Source organism: Gobio gobio (genome assembly GCF_949357685.1).
Source record: "Gobio gobio genome assembly, chromosome: 19".
Taxonomy (NCBI): domain Eukaryota; kingdom Metazoa; phylum Chordata; class Actinopteri; order Cypriniformes; family Gobionidae; genus Gobio; species Gobio gobio.
Window position 1 is genome coordinate 44,603,457 of NC_137112.1, and position 24,960 is coordinate 44,628,416.

Below are 24,960 nucleotides of genomic sequence, written 5' to 3' on the forward strand. Positions count from 1 at the left end.
CGAATCATGATTCGACTCACTGATTCATAACGCTTCGAAGCTTCATGAGGCCGTGTTTTGAAATCGTCATCACTATAGAAGTCGTTATTTAGGGTTTTTTTGCGCACAAAAACTATTCTCGCAGATTCATAAAGTTATTGTAGAACCACTGTAGTGAGATGGACTTTGTAACGACGTCTTTAGTACCTTTTAAGGGTCTTGAGAGTGAACCGTGCATTGTGCCAATGGAGGCCTTTCAGAGCCATCAGATTTCAACTAAAATATCTTCATTTGTGTTCTGAAGATGAACAGAGGTCTTACGGGTGTCGAACGACATGAGGGTAAGTAATTAATGACAGAATTTACATTTTTGGGTGAACTAACCCTTTAAGACTATAGGTCATTAAAAAGAACCGATTCATAAGAGTCATTAATTTGAGAATCAGACATCTCGAACACCGTGAACAATCACGGACACTCTAAAGATGTGACTTACTAACACCTAATCACCAAATCAATGTAATAAAAACACAAATTGAGGAAAATAAAGTTCTCTCATCCATTGCTACTAACAAAATGTGTAAATATGTTTTCCGTCTATAGCCCAGTGAACTGAAAACACAAGCTAAGCATCATGTTAATTGTTAAACACAAAAGTAACTGCTTTGGTTTTGGCTTGCTAAAAGAACAGGCTTTAGTGGGATAGAAGGGATCCAGTGTAACTGCTCGGAGGGATGTCATTCTGAAAAACAAGGGCAACGTTGTGCTGCCATATGCGAGTTGTAAAACCGCACTGAAGCATGCATTTGAATGAGTGTTCCTGTCACTGAGGCGTAAACTAATCTGACCGCGGGACTGAGCTCGGCTTGTCTTTATGTGGTTTGGGTTTGAGTCAGAATTGGAATCTGGGTTATACCTAATGCAGCCATTAAAGCATTATTGCAGAGGCAATCCAGCTTGAGATGATGGACATGAATCTTCTGATGGACAGGTAGGCTCATTTAATACATCCGATTAGATGGAACCCGGAGACAAATGCATTAGTCGTAAATGTACCGAATATGATGCACAAAGGCGAAAATCATCTTTGGAATCACCCATGGGAAAGACAAATGACATCTTTTCAATATCTTACTTGTTTCACCTAGACAGCAACAGCAGGCTCCATATAAAATCAAATACTTTATCAGATTCGTCATAAAATAAAATATATAAATAATAAATAAAATAAAATAAATATATAAAATAATACAATAATATATATTGCTTTTTTATTTTTATTTTACTATTTTTATGTTTATATATATATATATATATATATATATACAAACAAATAAAACAAAAATAAAAAGCAATAATAATAAATAAAAAAATAATATAAATATATAATAAAATACTATACACACACATACACATACATACATACATATATATACATACACATACACACACACACACACACACACACACACACATACATATATACATACAGATATATACACATACATAAATAAAACAAAAATAATAAAATAAAAATAACGAATATATAATAAAAAATATATATATTTATATAAAATATAATCTGATATAAAATCATAAAAATAATAAAATAAAGCAATAGTAATAAAATAATCAAATCAAATAAATAAAAAAATCAAATCAAATAAAAAAGGGTGTTTCAATATGAAAATTAACACTTCTCAAATAAAATAATTTAAAAAAAAATGCTAGGATGTTGCAACTCATGTTTGGGTCACATATGGAGAAAACCAACCATTGTTTACCTTTTTTTATTAAATTTGAAACCCAATGGTTGGGTTTGTCCATATTTTAGAGTGAATAGACCCAATATGAAAGCAACAATTTCTCAAATTCTTCCACAAATGAAATAATAAACAACATTTTCAAAAATCCAATTATTTCTTTAAACTCGTTATGTCAACAACAGTGAAACTACGCGTCTCAAACGTTCTTCAGTAATATCGGTTATATCTCGTCAGCAGCTCGGTTTATTGAACAGCTGATTCCCCTGTTAAAAAGGACCGCATTACTTTTACTTCTACTCTTCTCTTCAGTATCAGACGAGATCACAAACTGTGCTCAGATTTGAGAAGCCTCAATATGAACTCAAACATTTCTCATCACGGTTTCCAAAGACCAAACTATCTGGACTGCTATCCACATTCATTTTGTAGTTCTGTACTCTTAATATATGTCAACTATTGACTGTCGTCTATTGTCAAAGACACTTAACTGGGAAAATGATGCACCCTGAGTTTTGAAGGAGCCACCGGTAAACAATCACATTTCTAGACGAGGCCACTTATAGACCGAGACATTATTGTTTTTCAATACAGAGAAGCAATCCACAACTCTGTGAAGGATCATGATCCATAGCAATGCCAGTGGTAATTGCAGAACAAAAGTAAATCAAGTGCGAAGGGACAGACGAAGGAGTCTTTCTCCTCATTAATCTGTCCTGTTTATTCCACTTCCATTGTGTCCTCATGACTTCCCCAAAACTAACACCAGAGTGCAATAAGCAGAAAGCGCTCTCCGCTATCCCTAGTTAGTCATTCCTCGCTTCACTGATTTAACTCAAACAACAGCAAGGCTAAATTACACGCCTGCTCCAAATTGCCATTGTTTTCACTCATTTTACTCAGAACGATGGCAAATCTGGAGGTAAAACATGTCATTATCTGTTGCTGGATTTTACCTTCATTATCAACTTTAAAAACTGCCCCGCAATTTCAGGCCCAAATGGTTTAACGATTTTTAACACCATTGTCTCAACAAATTGTTGCTACAGTCTTGGAATATAAGAGCCGATGTAAGTGACAACGAACACTAGATTCCTGGATTTTTCTTTTTACTGGAGTAGCACCTTTATTCCTCCTGAGACTACATTACAGGAGCGCACTTCCGGATGAAATGACTCTGTCGATCCCCCTGGGCGTCTGACAGGATCTAGGTCATCTTTTGACAGAAATATATAGAGAGATTCAAGCGGCTCGTACAAAATGTGATGAGTGTTTCTGGATGAGTTGTTTTATTGAAAACCTGCAGTATGTTCTCTGCTGAGGACAAATCATACACTAAATATCTTAAAATCATGTTGTACACAATTCATAAGTGAATGATTCAAAAATCTTCACAATTTCAAAATACACTAATATTAAAATTCTGGTTTATAATGAGAAGCCATTAATTATTGTGATGTTATGACTGATATAATAAATCAATGATATTCAAATACAATGTAAAATAATTATAATATATAAATATATATAAATACATTTTAAATTCTACAAGTGAATTTAGGAATCACAATAGTATAATATTTTCTATTTATATTAAAAATCTGCAAATGCTTAGTGTTGTTATTAAATTATTAGTGTCATTTAAATATACAAAAATGAAATATTCCTTATCATTTAATATGCAAATAAATTAAACCAAAAATTATTAATAAATCAATACATTAAAAACTAATATCAGCCAATATGGTGCAGATATACTGTGTATAAAAATGCAATAACTTGAATTGAATTCAATTGATAAAGTGCCTTAAAAACTACCCAGTGAACAAGCCAAAAGCAATAAAAGAAAACTTAGGAGGAAATATGCTGTGTGTATGTATGCATGTATGTATGCATGTTTATATATACACCGATCAGGCATAACATTATGACAGGCGGAGGCAGTGATGCTTTGGGCAATGTTCTGCTGAGAAACCTTGGGTCCTGCCCTCCATGTGGATGTTACTTTGACACTTACCACCTACCTAAGCATTGTTGCAGACCATGTACACCCTTTCATGGAAACAGTATTGTGGCTCTTTCGGCAGGATAATGAGCCCTGCCACAAAGCAAAAAAGTCTCAGGAATGGTTTGAGGTGTTGACTCTGCCTCCAAAATCCCCAGATCTCAATCCAATCGAGCATCTGTGGGATGTGCTAAACAAACAAGTCCGATCCATGGAGGCCCCACCTCACAACTTACAGGACTTAAAGGATCTGCTGCTAAAATCTTGGTGCCAGATACCACCGCACACCTTCAGGGGTCTAGTGGAGTCCATGCGTCGATGGGTCAGGGCTGTTTTGGCAGCAAAAGGAGGACCAACACAATATTAGGTCATAATGTTATGCCTGATTGGTGTAAATGTGTGTGTGTGTAAACCCAACATTATGAGGACAAAATGTCCGAAATCCTTGTCTTAGTGGGGACATTTTTTGGTCCCCATGAGGAAAACAGCTTGTAAATCAGATTAGGTGAGGTTTTGTGAAAATGTAAAAATGCAGAACGTTTTCTGTGATGGGTAGGTTTAGGGGTAGTATATACAGTTTTTCAGCATAAAAATCATCCCCATAAAACATGAAAACACAACACTTGTGTGTCATTTCCCAAATCAAAACCCTGGTTTTCACCAAAAGTTGAAAACGACAATTGCAACGCTTCTGTTGATTTTCTGTGACATTTACACCATACAATTACAAGCAACAAGCAGATTTTTTTCTCTTTGCATGACAAGAGAATGATATCCTTTTTCACCTTCAAACCAAATCACAATACTATTCAGTACCACCAGCTGCTCTCAGAGGTCTCCTCGTGCCCGTCTCTGCGTGCTTCTCTTCCTGGACAAAAACTAGCATTTGATCAACTGCAAGTATTGAATGAACTGAACCCACGGGCTCCTAAGCATCAATTAAAGTGTAGGTGAAATGATTTCCCTCTCTGTACGTCAGTACTCAGCCTCCACAGCTCTGACGCCGCTCCACTGGAGGGCTTGGCCGTGTCTGTCAAAGGCAAATGTCATGTTGTTTTCTCATTGTTCAATAAATGGACTCGATAGACAGACATCTGTGCAGTAATGCCAGTACTGTAATTGCAGCAGCAAAGCCAGATGGGAGAAAAAACATCGGCTTTAATGTCGCAAACAATCTCTGCGGGGTGTTGGGATGCAAGAAAAGTTCTCACACATTCAATAACACGACTTGTAACTAGATTTGAGCTCCATTTTTTTTTTCAAATAATGGCCTCATGATGATGACTATGTGGTTGGATGAATCTTTGGGGAAGCAAACGCAGAATCGAACGCCATCCGATTGTCACTCGCGGCCATAAGCGGGAATCAAACAAGGCAGAGGAGTCAAAAAACGCCTTCATGTTTTCTCTCTAGTTTGGACGAACACAGAAAAAGGCGAATTGTCCTGACACACTACCGTAGGAAAGCAGCTTGAGACATCACTGTTGCACCATCAAGGGCTTCCTGCTGCCAAATGATGGGTTTTCCCGCTCGGAGCCGAGGGCCAAGTTGATCTGGCACGAGAATGAGAGCAGATGCCATTTGATGATGGCGAGCCAGAGACGGGGCGGCCAAACTCTGTCAGAGAGATCAGAATCATCTCATTATTTTCTCACATCTTTTCATGTGGGAAGTCGTGTTCCCAATCAAACCCGCCATATCCCGCAGAGTGTCCAGTCCATAGAAAAACTAATTTAGGGTTTGCTTTTCAGCGTGTTTGCACCATGCAGGGCTTCTGGTTGCACTTTTCGCTCTGTATACGTGGCCGTGAATGAAACCTGCATGGATATTGGCCTTTTGGCCGGGTGCACAGTGTGCCAGTGTGTGCTCTCTGGTCCGTGTTGAGCCAGATCTGTAGTCTGTAAAGAAGACAAATGGGGCGCATCCTGATTTGGAATGCATTCCTGGCAATGAGCAATTAAACCGCTTTGGAAGGAAAGAGTGAAAGACGAGATAAAAAGGTGGCTCAAATCATAGTCTCTCGACTCTCGTTTTTCTGTTCACTATTTTAGAAAGACAGATTTATTACTGTTGCACAAGCCTCAGTATTAAACTTTGACAGATAAACTGGCAAAAAAAAAAAAGAAAGTCAAACAGGTTTGGAGTAAATGATGATGAGATTTTCATGTTAAGGTGGACTAATAATAATAATAAAAAGTGTCTTAAAACCCACCCAGTAAATAAGTAAAAAAGAAACTAGATTACGGAAGAAAAACAGGTTGTTAATGGAACCACCCAGAAGACCATAACAATCATAGAGCAACAAGCTAAAACACACACACACACGTATCAACACCCTGGCAACCACACAGAAAAACCTAATACCACATGGCAGAATCATGCTAAAAACATTTAGCAACCCCAGCAACACCCTGGCCAACAACCAAAACACACTAGAAACCATAAACAACATTCTAAAACACTCAGAACACATTAGCAACTCCATAGCAACCCCCTGGCAACCACCCAGAAATACCTTAGCAACCTTATATCAACATGCTAAAACTCAGAACACTTTATAAATCACATTGCAATGCCCTAGCAATTACCCCAAGCACCCTAGCAACATGATAAAAAACCCTAAGAACATTTCAGCAACCATGTACTGTACTGTAACAACACCCTGGCAACCATCCAAAAAACACTTTAAAAAAATATATTTATATATTAAGTATATAAAGTATTAAGTAAATAAACTAATATGCAATATAGTTTATATATCTAGCAAAATGCTCCGCTCTCAGTTCATTTTTCAGATGGGGGGTGTGCTGCAAAGCTGTTCACTCATCAACTGAAAAAGAAATGAAGAACCAATATCTGTTCTTTAATTCCAAGAATCGATCTTTCAGTGTGATCAACTCGTGGGATTTAAGAATAGATATTGGTTCTTCAAAACGAGAAGAAGATGTAAAAGATGTTTCAAGATGTAAAACTTTTATCTTGTGTGGCTTGCTTTGTGGCACACAACAAGTGCACACAGACAGAGCGGTTAAAGGGTATTTTGTCATTATTTACTCACCCTCATGTCATTCCAAACCCGTAATTTTGTTCATCTTTGGAACTCAAATTAAGATCTTTTGGATGAAATTTTAGGAATTTCTGTCCCTCCATTGACAGCTACGCAACTACCATTTGACGCTTCAGAAAGTTCATAAAGGATATCGTAAAACTAATCCATATGAATTGTCAAAATTTTCTGAAGAGACTTGATTGCTTTATATGATAAACAGATTTAATTTAGGATTTTATTTACAAAACATAAACAGAAGCTCAAACATACTTGAAGCACAGGAATGAACCTCATTGTTTCTTGCTGAAGCTCAAACATGATGCGTAACACGAGAATTAACCTCATTGGTTCTTGCTGAAGCTCAAACATGATGCGTAACACGAGAATGAACCTCATTGGTTCTTGCTGAAGCTCAAAAATGATGCGTAACACGAGAATGAACCTCATTGGTTCTTGCGGAAGCTCAAACGTGATGCGTAACACGAGAATGAACCTCATTGGTTCTTGCAGAAGCTCAAACGTGATGCATAACATGAGAATGAACCTCATTGGTTCTTGCTGAAGCTCAAACGTGCTGCGTAACACGAGAATAAACCTCATTGGTTCTTGCTGAAGCTCAAACATGATGCGTAACACGAGAATTAACCTCATTGGTTCTTGCTGAAGCTCAAACATGATGCGTAACACGAGAATGAACCTCATTGGTTCTTGCTGAAGCTCAAACATGATGCGTAACACGAGAATGAACCTCATTGGTTCTTGCTGAAGCTCAAACATGATGCGTAACACGAGAATGAACCTCATTGGTTCTTGCGGAAGCTCAAACGTGATGCGTAACACGAGAATGAACCTCATTGGTTCTTGCACGTCAAGTGAACATAAATTGATTTTTTTTTTTATGCAAGTAAAATTGTGTTCCGAAAATGAACTAAAGCCTTACGGGGTTTGGAACAGCATGAGGGTGAGTAATTTGTGGGTGAACTATCCCTTTAAACATTCAGTGTCTTTGCACATCTCACCAATGTTAATGCAATCTTTGATCTTGGCGTCTGCCGGGAGATGGAGAGAGGTAGTCAAGGACAGCAGGGGCTTTTGGGTGGAGTGATGGCGGGCACAGCTGTTCCTCATCCACAGACTCACTCAGAGGTCAATACACATTTCAGACTGCAGTGTTTCAGTTTTGCTAACAGTGCAGAGCTCAATTAAGACATCACTACCTATAGACTCGTTCGGGGAATGGACGTGACAGAGGGAAGATTACGTAATGAGAAACAGAATAGCTGGAAGGAGAGAAAGGGCAAACAATGGGATTATAAAGACAATAGAGTGTGATTCTGATATGATACGACTGTCATTAGCTCAAGGGTCAGATCAGACAAAAAGTCACCCATGAAGAGTGCATGGCTGAATGCAAAACATGCCCTTCAGAAGCTTATATTATAAGATCAGAACACATTTCATAATATATTGTCATAAATACTGGGATTCAAATCTAAAGGGAGCTCATGGAATTTAATCATTTCATTCCCAAGAAGCCTTTAGATTACATATAGTCGCTGTCGGGTGAGAACCTTGTATCTCCCAAAACGCTACTTTTCAGGAAATGGAAAAAAGCCTTTTTTTTTTGTTGAAAAAAATTCAACACTGCGCTGTCAAAGTTTATACTGTAGATTTATAAATATGGTCAGACACCTGCATGAGTCATTATATTATTAACATTTTTACCAAAACCAAGCTCAAATGGAGTTACAAGGTTTTTGACCAGCGAATTTCTGTTCATTTAGGACACACGTGTTTTGCCTGTGATTAGAATAGCTGCATCGGAGTTATGTTTTCATCAATTTACAGATTATAAAGTTTACTGTAGCTGTGTGGACGCTCAGTTTGTTTCTGTTATTTGGACAAAGTATCATGTTACTAAAGATGAAGTGCTATGTACAGGCTATTTAAGACCGTATTGGCAATGACAAATGCTAGACAATATACTCTTCTTTGCTCTTCAAATACAAAAAACATTAGCCTTTATATATACCCCATAACATTATGACCACCTTTCTAATATTGTGTTGGTTCCGCTTTTGCTGCCAAAACAGCCCTGACTCGTCGAGGCATGGACTCCACTAGACCCCTGAAGGTGCGCCGTGTTATCTGGCACCAACATTATGACAGGTGAAGTGAATAACACTGATTATCTCTTCATCACAGCACCTGTTAGTGGGTGGGATAGGCAGCAAGTGAACATTTTGTCCTTAAAGTTGATGTGTTAGAAGCAGGAAAAATGGGCTTAAAATGAGTTTAACAAGGGCCAAATTGTGATGGCTAGACGACTGGGTCAGAGCATATCCAAAACTGCAGCTCTTGTAGGGTGTTTCCAGGTCAGTACGCAGCAAAAGTTGTCCAAGGAAAGAACAGTGGAGAACCGGCGACAGGCTGAAGGCCCGTGTGGTCCAATCAAACAGACGAGCCACTGTAGCTCAAATAAAAGTTAAAGCTGGTTCTGATAGAAAGGTGTCAGAATACATAGTGCACAGTGCATGCGGAGCAATGGAAGGAGGTGGCCTGGTCTGACGAATCACGTTTTTCTTTTATATCACGTGGATGGCCGGGTGCGTGTGCGTCGTTTACCTGGAGAACACATGGCACCAGGATGCACTATGGGAAGAAGGCAAGCCGGCAGAGGCAGTGATGCTTTGGGCAATGTTCGGCTGGGAAACCTTGGGTCCTGCCATCCATGTGGATGTTACTTTGTCACGCTTCAGGTACCTAAGCATTGTTGCAGACCATGTACAGCCTTTCATGGAAACGGTATTCCCTGGTGGCTGTGGCTCGTCCAGTAGGATAATGAGCTCTACCACAAAGCAAAAACGGTTCAGGAATGGTTTGAGGAGCACAGCGACAAGTTTGAGGTGTTGACTTGTCCTCCGAATTCCCCAGATCTCAATCCAATCAAGCATCTGTGGGATGTGCTGAACAAACAAGTCCAATCCATGGAGGCCCCACCTCACAACTTACAGGGCTTAAAGGATCTGCTGCTAACATCTTGGTGCCAGATACCACCGCATACCATCAGGGGTCTAGTGGAGTCCATGCCTCGATGGGTCAGGGCGGTTTCGGCAGCAAAAGGTGGTCACAATGTTATGCCTGATCGTGTATACACACACACACACACACACAGACACACGAAATACATAAATAAAATAATAGATAATACAAAGGATTATAATATGCTTCTGGACATCAATGATGTTAATTGTGTAACATTGATGGCATTGGGTAATTGGGTAATTGATGGCACTGTTACTGAGCCCACACAACTGACCATTACTCTATTGGATTATAAGAAATTTGAGCCAAGCAATCATAATCTGCTGGTTTATATGACATCTAGATTAATGTTAATGCATGATTACATGAAATCAGGACATCAACTACCTTGAATTGTGTTGCAATAACCTAGCAACATTCTTAACTCGGAATATACAACAGAAGACTGAAAAGACCCGAGCAACTGCATAGCAACATGAGACGACTCAGAACCCCCTGGGAACTTAATTAATTGCCTTTATTTTATGTACCTTTTGATCATAAATTGACCAGATTAAAGTGCAAGATGGTTCATTAGAGATAGGTGTTTGTGCAAATCGCTAACCCAAAGAACAAATGGCACGAGTAACAGTTATGCTCGAATTGGTAAGAACTGCTACTCATATAGGCTTCCTGCTCCACAGCAAGCTGACGCTAATGTTTTAAATATATCCAACAAACCATTCGAAATGTCAGTGTGTTTGACTAATGCAAAATCACCAGAACACGAGATGAACAGCATAGCATCACCAGTTATTCTTAAAGTATTTTAGCATGTGCAGGTCTTGTGAAAACCCTCCGGGGTCTGTGGCGTCTCGTCTGAGCTCAGATCAACAGAAAGCGGCCCACTCCAGGAACACACAGTCAGTCAGCCTCCATATGCCACCAGCCCACCGACCAAATGAAAAAACCTTATTAATAGATTCCCTGTCAAAGAGAAAGTAGTGTGTACAGAGCGCCAAATGAGTCACGCTGAGAATTCCTCCGGCTTCTTCAGACGCGTCTGGAGGAGATCGCATCGCGGCGGAGGATAGGTGTCTCTATTTCGAGCCACCGCAATCCCCACAGAGCCGAGGCACGTAGCAAATGCAAAAGGCAGCGAGGCGGTGTGGCTGATGGACAGGGTCGGTCAAATGAAACGAGAGGGCTGTGAATTACTTGAAGTACGTGAAGCATCTTTGGGAGTGAGTTGGGAGCAGACGAATGCAAACTCAAGTTTTATCAGCAATAGCATCGGAGAGACGAAATTCTTCTTCAGGATGAGAATTAGAATAAATTACAGATGGAAAGACAGCCACCACAGGAAGTTTGACAGAGAATATAAGGTCACCTCTCCGGATGATTCGGTTAACATCTGCTTATGACACCCTCACATCTTTGGAGGGTCCCTGGAGTTCGAGACGCAATTACACTCGGATGAGGTTTTGGATTCAATCAGAGTGAATATGGAGAGAATATCAATACTGTGTGCGATTAATGCTAGGGAGCTATAAGATGCTGAGATCTATAAAAATCATGTTAATATCCTGCCCTTTGAATCGGAGCGGATTCAGACTCATCTCAGTGATGCTAATCGTTTGATTTAGATTCGATTGAAGGCCAGTAGGTGGCACCCAGTGGCTCAAAGTTTTGCTTAAAATGGTACACTTAAAGGGATAGTTCACCCAAAAATGAAAAGTCTGTAATTTACTCACCCTCAAGTTGTTCCACAACTGTATGAATTTCTTTCTTCTGCTGAACACAAACAAAGATATTTTGAAGAATTTTGCTAATCAAAACAGTTGATGGACCCCATTGACTTCCAAAAGCCAAATTAGTGAATTTCTCGGACACCAAACATGTCACCGTTTTAATGGATGTCTGGATATCCAGTAAAGAGCACATTCAGGGCTTTTCAAAAATAGTAAGTGTTTGGAGGTTTCACCAAGATAACAACAACTCCTTGGTCTTTAAACGAATTTAGCGATCAAATTTAGCACTCTTCTGAAAATATGATAATATTCTGTAGTTATCATTTAAATCTGGCAAATTTTCAATTTTTGTGTCATATTCTCCAGAGAACCAGGAGAAAAAAAAGTTTTGTGAATTAAGTATTTTTTGTCTCATTACATTGTTTAGAGCATAAGAAAAAAACGGACAAATACACTCAGCTAAAGGATTATTAGGAACACCTGTTCAATTTCTCATTAATGCAATTATCTAATCAACCAATCACATGGCAGTTGCTTCAATGCATTTAGGGGTGTGGACCTGGTCAAGACAATCTCCTGAACTCCAAACTGAATGTCAGAATGAGAAAGAAAGGTGATTTAAGCAATTTTGAGCGTGGCATGGTTGTTGGTGCCAGACGGGCCGGTCTGAATATTTCACAATCTGCTCAGTTACTGGGATTTTCACGCACAACCATTTCTAGGGTTTACAAAGAATGGTGTGAAAAGGGAAAAACATCCAGTATGCGGCAGTCCTGTGGGCGAAAATGCCTTGTTGATGCTAGAGGTCAGAGGAGAATGGGCCGACTGATTCAAGCTGATAGAAGAGCAACTTTGACTGAAATAACCACTCGTTACAACCGAGGTATGCAGCAAAGCATTTGTGAAGCCACAACATGCACAACCTTGAGGTGGATGGGCTACAACAGCAGAAGACCCCACCGGGTAACACTCATCTCCACTACAAATAGGAAAAAGAGGCTACAATTTGCACGAGCTCCCCAAAATTGGACAGTTGAAGACTGGAAAAATGTTGCCTGGTCTGATGAGTCTCGATTTCTGTTGAGACATTCAGATGGTAGAGTCAGAATTTGGCATCATGCCTTGTTACCACTGTGCAGGCTGGTGGTGGTGGTGTAAAGTTGTGGGGGATGTTTTCTTGGCACACTTTAGGCCCCTTAGTGCCAATTGGGCATCGTTTAAATGCCATGGCCTACCTGAGCATTGTTTCTGACCATGTCCATCCCTTTATGACCACCATGTACCCATCCTCTGATGGCTACTTCCAGCAGGATAATGCACCATGTCACAAAGCTCGAATCATTTCAAATTGGTTTCTTGAACATGACAATGAGTTCACTGCACAAAAATGTCCCCCACAGTCACCAGATCTCAACCCAATAGAGCATCTTTGGGATGTGGTGGAACGGGAGCTTCGTGCCCTGGATGTGCATCCCACAAATCTCCATCAACTGCAAGATGCTATCCTATCAATATGGGCCAACATTTCTAAAGAATGCTTTCAGCACCTTGTTGAATCAATGCCACGTAGAATTAAGGCAGTTCTGAAGGCTAAAGGGGGTCAAACACAGTATTAGTATGGTGTTCCTAATAATCCTTTAGGTGAGTGTATATATATATATATATATATATTTTTTTTTTTGCTATGTAGAGACACCAGGGGCCTGTACCATGATGGTAGTTTAACAAACTCAGGGTTACAGGATTAGTTTAGAGTTGACAAAACCAAACCAATCTATTCAGGCTTTGTTGGTCCCATGATGCTGATCCTCAGCTTTCTCTGTCAACTCAGGCTTTGATCCTGAGTTTAGGAGTTTAGCTGTGACATCAGTAGTGAACAGCCAATCACACGCTGTGGATCAGTGAAACTGAGATTCACTTCTCGCGTGAGAAGCAGCAAGATTCATTTCTCTCTTCTGCAGAATATTACATGATTGAAAAATATTAAGAATTTAAACAAATTTACACAGCAAGAAGAAAAGAGCTGTCTATAAAATAGTACAACTTAAAGAAAATATTCACTACGTCAATGCAAGTAAAAGTTATGAAGTTAGTTTAGTTGATATATAGAGAATTGAACATTTAAGCTTGCATGTAGTCATTTTTATAGCTTTATTTATTGATTTTAAAACTTATTTGTATGACCTTTGTATAGGCTATTTATATTCATTTCAACTAAGTGCCTATTAATGATTGATTAACTAAAATTATACATGTGTAATTGATTACAGGTATAATAATTACATAAATTATATCTAAATCATTCAAAAGTATTCTTATTATAAATAAGCATTGTTAAAAGCCAGACGCTTTAGTCTTTAATAGCCATTTGCTATGTAGTGACCTTTAATTTGGAGTAGAAACAGGGGGAGTGACTTTCTTGCATCAGAGGTGTGTCACTTTGCTCACAGCTGATTGGTTCAATTTCAGTTTGATCTCTTATCCAGAACATAACCTGCCCTGGAGAAGGTTAGCCGTGGAGCGCAAGTTACAATGGAGATGAACACTGCTAAAAGCCAAACCCCTTTAAAGGGGTGGTAAAACACATTCTTTTGAAGGCTTGACTGTGTTTGTGGGGTGCACTGTAACATGTGTTCATGCTTCGTTTAAAAAAAAAATGCCTTATTTTTCATATATTTGACCTTTATTCTACACTGCTCTGTCCCTCCTTGTAAAACGGTCTGATGCTTTCCGGGTTGTATGAAGCCAGTCCCTCAAAAATACGCGATGGGCTCTGACTGGTTAGCTGGCCCAGTGTGTTGTGATTCGCTAACCGCAGTGTACGTTTGTCGGAAACGTCACGCCCCTTACCTTTACCGGAGGCTGTGCTTTGGTCAGTATTAGAAACAACGGCGTCAATAAAACCATATGAGCCCGAATCAGACCCAGAACATTTGAGTGAAGATGATCGAGCAGAACCTGTTCAGTCCTCAAGAGTAAAGACTGCGGATCTATAATGATCGCTACTGAATGGCACTTTAACTTTTGTATTTTTAGAACGATTATAGCAAAATATCTGTCGCAAGAACTAACCCAAAACGAACACTAAGCACTGGCTTTAACTAGTAAGTTAGCCAAATCACACACAGAACCATGTTTAGCATGCCTGTAGATAAACAATACATAAAAGCTCTAATCAAAGAATCATTTACACTAATGCCAGGTTCGCTGTTGAGATTTTAACGTTAGTGTTTGTAACGTTAGGTGTTCGTCGGATAACGTTAAGTATGAATGAGCATTTAACAGACTGGTTTGCAGAACAGTGTTGTCATCTGTTTACTTCCTTGCTACAATGTACAACCTATTACAGGAAAACACATCGATGAAATATAAATCAGACTTACAGGTTGTGGCCCGTAAACAGCTTCTGTTTGTAAATCCAGCTTTCAGGACAAGCCGTTGTGCATATCCATTTACATTACATTTACATTTATGCATTTGGCAGACGCTTTTATCCAAAGCGACTTACATTGCATTCAAGGTACACATTTTACATTTGGTCAATTCTTGCTTTCCCTGGGAATCGAACCCATGACCTTGCCGTTGCTAGCGCCATGCTCTACTGTTTGAGCTATAGGAAAGCGATTCAATAGCGAGTTCAATATCCTGTATTGAACTCGCGAAGTTTGTGGAAGTTGTCCTCCGTGAAATGCACTCACATTGCACGTGAAATGTGCAGCGTGCATCCACGCACCGGCAGTGTTTTTTTCACGCAGCTGACGTTGTGCAACGTCACTTCGTGATCCAGCATTGAAATCGCGAAGACGGTGGATGTTTTCCTCCGTGGATGTGCTGCTGGGAGCCCCGCACGCGCCTGTTCCCCTCTGTCTCATACACACGTGCAACATGTTGTATGTTAAACACTCTGCAACGCACCCCCGTCCCAAGGAAGGCTGAACAGAGCAAGTACCCCAGACCTGCTGAACAGAGCAAGTACCCCAGACCTGCTGAACAGAGCAAGTACCCCAGACCTGCAATCCGGATGAAAATAACAGCGTTTCCTTGGCATCGCGGCAACAACACTCCAGCCTAACTATACCACAACAGCGCCGCGATACAAAATGGCCTCACCCCCCCTTATTTAATATTCTCGGAGGAGGGGTTTATGTAAATATTGAGCCTGGTGATGTCACCAACCCTGGAGGAATGTCTGTAGTCCCTACTGGCCGTTTGCTGTCGTTCTTAGAAACTGATTTCTTTAAAAGCAAATATCTCCCTTTGCTTTAAACTTTGAACGTTGTAACTTTGCAGATGTTGTTTATGCTCAAGCAGCAACATTACACGCTAGCTAAAGTTAGAATAGTGAAATCGTGGTTTACCACCCCTTTAATGGTACCCAAAACCCAGGATTAGCACATACATATCTGGCTAGCCAGCTAAACCCGCTTCATGGTATAGGCTCCAGGACTTATTTAAAATAAATAAATAAATAAAAACACATGAATAGACATGAATAGGCAAACACAAAGCACCAGAAAAAAAAAAAAACTTTTATACCAAACTTTCTATTTAGATGATTCTCAACTATGTTGTGAAAGCATGATTACATAATTTTGCTTGATGCAATATGTGTGAAAATGGCCATTAGTGGGTTTTCCCATTAATGCATCTATACATTGTATCTAATTTGCATATTAATGTGTTCTTGGGGCAACATGTAATGAAAAAAGAAGCGTAATAATGGGAGTAGTAATTGGCAAGATTTTCATAATAATATGTAATATTTCATAGGAATATTGAAATGTGATTCTTTCCCTATTCACTTGTGTCTCCCAAAATGCCTGATAAACAAGATTTAAGTTCTGGTGTCCTCTACAGTGGACATGAATGAAATCAATGCCTGTTTCATAACAAAGTCATATTTGATTTGAAACCCCATTACAGTTTCCTAAGATGTTGATTTATGACAAACAATTTAAAAATGAGTCAGATTTAAATAATAATTACAACATATCATATTTCCAAAGTGTAAAATGTGATCACTAAATTAATGTCAGTCATTTTTAGTCCAGTCAGTCCAAGGAGAGGCAGTTTGGTATCTCTGAAAAGCCCTGGATGTGCTCTTTACTAAAATATAATGTCCACTACAGTGGACAAAAGTCTATTCCTGGGTCCCAGGAGGACAAACCAACATCTCAGGGAAATGTTATGGGGTTTCTAATTTAAATATGAACATTGATTTCATACACTGTAGAGGACACCAGAACTTAAATGATGTTTATCAGGCATTTTGAGAGACACAACAAGTGAATAGGGAAATCAATTATATCATATATAAATGTTGCCAATTATCACTCCCATTATTATACTTCTTTTTTCATTACACTTTAATTTGCAAATTAGATACATCGTATTGAATGGGACTACCCATTTATGGTAATTTTACCCGTATATTGCATAAAGAAAAATAGTATATCAATTGATTATATATTTCATAACATAGTTGAGAATCATCTTTATACAAAGTAAAAATTGATTGCTACAGTACGTGAAAAAAAAAACATTGTTTTTGCCTATTCATGTAATATATCTCATATCTATTATATCTTATATCTATTATATATATCCTATAATATATAATATATATTTTTTAAACTGTAGTCCTGGTGTACACTACAGTGGACATAGCATAACATATGAATAACATATATTTATTGTTTTTGACATGACATGAAAAATGACAAATACCGATATTAGAATACTGATATCTCAGGTGGATATTATTGTATACTATGGAAGTCATCAACTGCTTGGTTACCCATGTCCAGTGAGTCTTGGAAGGCAGAAAAAAGCCACCGTGGCACTCATTTTATAACGACAGGATTTATGTCAATTGACAAATTTAAGGATTTCAGAATGCATTCATTTAAACGATTTGTTCAAAAGAGAAAAACACCACCAAAGAGTTTCGTTCAAAACCAAAACACGAAAGACTGAGCAGAATGTTGTTCCATGCTAGAACTGTTAACCTCCCATCAATCCGAGGTAGATGATGAGATTATTCAGACAGACGCTGGTCTGCATTTCATCAGCCCTATGATGGGACTGCATGGAGAAATTATCGTCTTATTAGAGTCATGTTTCAAAGACAGGAAGACTAAATCATTATCCTTAGCAAAAAAACAACCACAATAAATCAAAGAGAGGGAGAGAGTGCGAGGCAGAAAACAAGTTTGAGAGAGAGAAAAACCTCACGGCTGACAAGGGAACTTTTTAGCACTAGTATCTATCTGATTATTTTTTGTTTCAGAGTCATTTGAGAAACAATGGTGCTCTGAGACACAGTTATTTTGGGGATAGCTGACGCTAATTGGCAATGGGAGTATTGGCTAGTCTCCCACTTTCAAAATAATTAGTAAAGCACACAGCACAATCTCGCACCCGGAATTAAACGAACCGCACTGGAACCCTTAGCAACCTCTCTGCCTAGTAACGTAGGAGCAGAAAGGAGGAGATTTAGATGAGCTGTAGTGAGACGGACCTGAACTTCAGCTGTGAAGAGATTTAATATCATTATCTATTAAATCTGTCCATATACATACAGAAACCACTTCATCACTTATAAAGGACATCATCTACACGTTTGTGGTGTATTAATTTACGGTCTATTTTACCCTCATTCATTTAAAATGTTAGTAAAGATGTCTTGCACCAGAACTATCATCTCTTTTGTGCCCTATAGAAAGCACTGATGTTGGACCCATAGGAAGATTTTTGTTTTGAGGGTGTATCTACTCAGAGAAAAGGTCAGAGGTTGCTCTTTTAAAGCTTTTTGACCCTGTTAGGAATGAATGGAATGCGAGGAATGCTTCAGTACACATAGAAAAACCTAAAAATGCTAAAACTTTTATTTAATTTTATAAATGTCTACATGTGTATCTGAATGCATACTGAAGAGATACATTCGAGTACTGACTTTAGGACCCAGCGGAACGGTTCATCTGCTCCATACAGAGCTATAAGGCCATCTAGTTAGCCTGACATCGTCATACTCAATTCTAGTCAGAATATGAGTCTGCTCCTGCTCCACTGGGCTGTGATTATGGGGTGTGTTTCAACCAAACCAGGGAAGAAAATGCCTCTGCACTCAATTTGATAGACCTACAACCAACCAGAACAACGGAGCGACGCATAGTTGTCAACAGAACTGCACGCACACTGGAAGTAGAAGAAGAAGAAGATGAATGTAAACGATCTTTGCGGGTGTTGTAAAAATAATCTAAGGATACACAGAGTACTTTCCAACACGATCATCATTTTTGAGGGAAATAGTAAAGGTGAATGCATATACGAACAAGTTCTCCGTTTAGGATTAGAACGAATTCAACCCAAGCGCTCTTTGGTGACGTGGATGATTACGTTACTGTTGATCATCTGTCCATCATCGTATAAAGCCCGCCCTGACAATTTCATTGGTCCAAACAGCTCTGGTTCCAGCATAGTTGTTCCACTACGGATCTGAACTTCCTGACCTCAATTGTTGTGGGCGGGGTTAATTTCGGCTGGCATCCAGGCTACCATCTAGTGGCAAGAGTCATGAAATATCATATTATATAATTTTTTTTCCACAAGAGGTCGGCAGAGAGACCCAAATTGGCCTAAAGTGAGATATTTTGAGCTGGTTATTGCATGTATTGGAGTTATTTTAAATTTAAGTTAAAAGAATGTGAAGAATATGCTTAAATTATATAATTTAATGATAAAATGAAAAATATAATAAAAATGCAATGATATAAGCTTTCTAGACCAAAACATTTTTAATTTTAGGGCTTTGGGTCATTTTGACCCGCGAGGGAAGGATTTGTTACAGGATGCGAGGGAAGGATGAAGGAAAAGCAAGTTCTATGAATGTGCGTAGTATGAATGTTGTCATTGTGAGCCGACATCAGTTGCGTTGCTTCACTGCCATTCACAAATCCTCTCCCGTGGCCTCATGGGATATGCTCCATAAAATGCACACTTAATAATCTCGCCAGAAGTACACTTTAAAAAAAAAAAAAAGGTTCTATATGGCACCAAAAATGGTTCTTCGTCGTAATCCTAGAGGAACCACTTTTGGTGCTTTATAGCACCATATCTTAACATGTTCTGTATATGGTAGCGGTGCTATAAAGCACCATAGTAAGCGGTGCTATTTATAGTTTTTAGTCACGTGACTGTCGCGGAGCCTTGGAGGGCAAAACCACCATAGAACTCTATAGAACTACAGCACAAGCCTGTCAAATTACCATCTTAAAACAAAAATATGTGAACGAGATCCATATACAGCACCTGCTGCAGTATTTCAATCACTGAAAACGGCGGGACATTTTTAAAACGCTTAACGTGAAAAACACAACAGGGTGAGCAGCACCTAAGCAAAGTTTAAAGGATTTGTTGATATGGGTTTTATTTTAAATCGAGTTGTTGCACCACTTTACACACACAGATTAATTACGCAGTAAAACCGTTATAGAGCTGATCAAGCCGCAGACGGAGGGTGAACTGACGACAGGCTAAAAAAATCCTTAGTGCAACCCACACTTAAAGTGTCGTAATGCACTAAAACAGTGATTTTAAAAGATCAAATTCAGTTTACACCTTTTTGATGATGCATACTTTACACAGGCGAGTAGATGAGGCAAAAATATGAACTCAACATGTTTTCTTTATAATGGGTTTTGATGGGGAAAACCCCTCATGAGAAACCTTGTGTTGCACTGATATTCTGTGTTAATCTGCTTTCCCGTACAAAGTATGCAACATCAATAAGGTGTATATTGAATTTGGTATTTTAATATCACTGTCTTACCGCATTAATACTGACTACAAACCTGGTAAAAATGACTGGCGGGCAATGGAGGAGAGCCTTGTTTTGCCCTCCAGGTGGGCGTTCCTATAAGCGTGTGACGACACGTGATAACTATGAATATAGCACCTTAGTCAAAGAACCGTTGAAGATGGGGGTGCTATATAGCAAAATTGGTGCTATATAGCTCTTAAAAATGTTCCCCTATGATTACGAGCCAAGTACCATTTTTGGTGCCATATAGAACCTTCTTTTTTTAGTGTAGTAGGTCATCCGGGTTATTTTTCACAGAAACCGTTTTATGAATACTATAAATTGGGACATGCTACTCTGCCCACATACTGTTTTTTCATATGGAAGTAGGCATATTCGGACACAGCGCAAGAGCTGTACAATTAATGCGGAGAGTACCTCAGACCATTTGAGTTCATATACTGAGATCTGACTTTTGACTGCAGACTTATCTTGGAAAATCTGGAGTTTTTGTGTAATCAACACCAAACTTGGCTCTCTGACAGAGCGTTAAAGCAGCCAGCGATGACAGAAGAGGCAAATCTTTGTAAAAAGAAGTTGTAAACATTGAGTCAATCTCAGTTTAATTCAACTAAATTCTGAAAGAACACAAAAGCCCATTAATATCATGACAGCTTTCATGTAGAGAGAGCACAACAAAATCTTCTCATTTTCAGAAACGAAAACAATAAAATAACACAACTCAAACTGTTCTTGTTTCCTCCACAGGACTTCTGGTCCAGCGACATGAACAAGATGAAGAACTTCAAGAGGCGTTTCTCACTTTCCGTGCCACGAACAGAGACGATCGAGGAGAACGAGTTCACAGAACAGATAAACCAGCTCAACATTTGCTGCAATGATGGTACGCTTTTCCTCTCAGCATTCATATCTCCCATTCAAAGTCCAAGAGTCTGGATGTGAGCATCACGAAACCCAGTGAAATAAACAAGACTTAAATATGTGATTTACATGGATCATACCTGTGGCTGCTACGAGCCAGAAAGTTGCCAAAAAAGTTTAAATCCATAATGAAAGTGCGCCATGTGTTGCAGTGAGAAATGTAGCTTCATCTGGGTCTGACAAAGTTGAAAATAAATGAGGGGAAGGGTAAATAATATACCATAATCACAGATAGTCCTATCCAGACAGGATTCGATTTCTCAGAGGACGCCTGTGTTAGCCAAAAAACACAGACATGTTAGATTTGGAAGAGATTAAAAAAAACTAATTCTGTAAAACACAAAAGTACCTGACTTCCTAAGGGAAAACTAGTCCTGTCCAAACAGGGCTTTAGTCTAATCCTACAACATGAACTGTTTGTTTTTCATTAATTTCATGCATAATTAAGAATTTATAATAACAAAAAACATTTTTTCCTCTCAAAACAACTTCAAACCAGTTTTCTGTGGTCCGTTAATCCTTTCATGGGTTTTTTTTTATTTAATAAATCCAGAAAAAAAAAAAAAATAGAAACTGCACACAACTTAACTTCTGTATTGTGATATTTTCATGTAAAAACAGAATAGAAAAGAATAATGATGAAAGAATATTGAATATTAGTTCTCAGAGGTGTGAAAGGTTTGTCGAGTGAGAACAATAGAAATGTGAATGGGGCAGTTCGCCACACCAGACATCAGACAATAGAGGGAGCTTACAGGGGGCGATACATATTTTATTAGCCTTTTATTAGACTTCTCTAAAAACACGCATGAAATGGTCTTAGAAAATGTTTCATAAAATTCATAGTTTTAGACATCCTCAGATTTGAAATGAAGCATGAGCGGACTTGTGGCTTCAATTTTATTGCGTTTCTAAGATGCTACACCACAGCCACATAATATTTGTATACTAAAACGATATTCTGAATATTTTATTTTAGAAACACTTTACATTAAGGTTCCCTTTGTAAATGGTTTAAAAAAGTGTTTGTTAATGACTAATAACTAATTTACAAATGCACTGTAAATCGTTGATAAGCGGTTATAACTACATGAATAAAATTATAACATTATAACGCAATGCCTGCCAAATAGTGAGCCATTTTTAACTCACATGTTATAAATACTTAATAAATGTATTTATTTACACTTATTTAACTCAATACCAGATTCCTGAAGGGAACAGGTTCACAGGTTTCCACTTTCACAGGTTATAAATGTTTGTAGCTAATTAATACATGGTTCGCAAGTGTCGACCCTACATTAAGGTTCGCAATTAACTAATATTGGAATTAAAATATTCATTATTAATATCTCATCAAGAGATCAGTTTTTATACACTGATAGGCATGAGCTTTTTGTTGAATATCATGGGTAAGACAGTAACCTCTGGTAAGGAACATTCTAAGAAAAGTGGCTATCATATTAATGAGAAAACCACAAATACAACACCCTTCAGTCTCAGTATGATATTCTATTTTTGCTGAATGAAATAAATCAGGAATCTGATATTGAGTTAAATAACTGTAAATAAATACATTTATTAAGAATTTATAACATGTGAGTTAAAAATGGCTCACTATTTGGCAGGCATTGCGTTAAAGTCAGTCTTTTTATTCATGCTGTTATATGGGCTTATCAACGATTTATGAGTTATTAGTCATTAACAGACACCTTTATAAACCCTTTACAAAGGGAACCTTAATCTAGTGTTACCTTTGTTTTTTTATGTTTGAACTTATGTATCTCCATATTAATAACAGTCTGAGTCTTGAACGGTAAACTGTCAAGTGTTGGCTTTAAACATATTTTGGTTATGTGTCTATTCAGAAAGACTTATGAGCAGAAACCTTTTTATTTTGGGTATGTCATTTATGCCCCACTTGCCAAAATGGGGGTGTTATTAAAAGGGGTTATATGGGTATATGTCAGTTTTTGAATGGATTATGAAAAGTGGGCTATTATTTGTTAATAATATTTTCCACAAGCCAAGCTGTGGACAGAAATTCTGTCATTAGGACAGAAAAGTTGTTTCAGAGGTGGAAAAAGTATTACATTTTGATTAAAAGACAACTGTGTTCCTTTAAAATCAACTTAAGGCATTCAAAACCTATTTTAGCAGTATTTTTCCAGACTTCATGGCACTGGTTCCCACTCAAACTGAAAAAGTAATGCTGATTGCCAGAAAGAAAGCCACAATTAACCCCGAGAGATGTTCTCTAGCTATTTTTAAAATTGGGAAATGAGCTAAACCAATTCAAAAGTGTTCAAAAGTGTGGGGTTATTAATATTGTTTTAAGAAATTCATACTTTTATACACCAAGAATGCGTCAATTTGATAAGAGACATTTATAATGTAACAAAAGTTCAGTTTGAAGTAAAAGCTGTTCTTTTGAACTTTCTATTCATAATATCATATTTGATCCTGAAAAGTGAGCTATTATTGGTTCATATTCTTTTTCTCACACCATGCAGCCTTGATAAGTTCATCAGGATAGAAAAAAAAATATTCAGAGGTGGAAAATGAACTATACATTTTAATTACATATTATAAAAAAGACAGCTTTGTTCCTGTTAAAGGGTTAGTTCACCCAAAAAATGAAAATTATGCCATTATTTACTCACCCTCGTGTCATTCCAAACCTTTCCAAGACTTTCGTTCATCCTCGGAACACAAATTAAGATCTTTTAATTAAATCCGAAAGCTTTCTGTCTCTACATTGACAGCCTACGCAACCATAGATATACATAATAAAGGCTAGATGTCTCGTCCGCGCTGCTGGCCAATGGAGGTCGACGTCCGCACCTGGCGGCCATCTTGTCACAGTCAGCTCGCTCACTCGTAACATTGTGTTTAATGGTGTATGTACTTTTTAAATAACCATAACTTGCTAAATTTTCTACCGATTTTCAAACTGTTTGGTTTGTTATAAATGTCAGAGATGTAATGACACTGCACACTTATGAATAATTATTCATAATTTGTTCAAGCATCCAGAATTATAGCCACGTTAATAACGTTTGTAAGAAACCAAACCATTTGTAAATTCGTCAAGATTTCAGTGCAGATCACTCACCTTACATCAGGTACCACAGAGCCCTGCCTGTGACAAGATGGCCGCCGGTGATGACGTTAGAGACTCCGCCATAAGACATCTAGCCTTTATTATGTTTATCTATGTAAGCAACTACCACTTTCAAGCCCCAGAAAGGAAGTAAAGCCATCATTAAAGTAATCCATGTGACCCCAATGGTTTAACAAACTCTGTACGTCAACTAAAGACATTCAAAACCTATTCAAACTCTTTTTTATACAATCAAGAACCTTTGTTAAGAAAGTAAACAGTGTCAGTTTTAAAGCCAACTGAGGCTACCTTGTCTCGATTTGAAGCCCTTTGGATTGTTCGCAAAAGGCATGGGACTCACAAAGATGAGAGTTAGCAGCCCATAAGAGTTTGATAACCTCTCCAAGAGATGGGAGAGAGATGAGTCTAGAGGCCTGTGAGGACCTTGGGCGGTCAGGGCCGCTCCAGAGAAGATGAGGAGGAAACAGGATTCTGAGTCTCCAGCGTCTTCGCTCTTCACTCACAAATTGCAGTGGTGGTTATC

General features: G+C 38.3%; 1 protein-coding gene across 1 annotated transcript in view; it reads left to right on the plus strand.

The window, feature by feature from the left end:
- The window catches only part of cdk18 (cyclin dependent kinase 18), a 93,586-nt gene that overhangs the window by 13,511 nt on the left and 55,115 nt on the right, over positions 1–24,960 (plus strand). The window contains exon 2 of the mRNA XM_079844819.1: positions 21,140–21,275. Within this exon, the coding sequence (XP_079700945.1) occupies positions 21,158–21,275 (118 nt within the window). The 5' untranslated portion in view covers positions 21,140–21,157. The remainder of the gene's footprint in view (positions 1–21,139; positions 21,276–24,960) is intronic.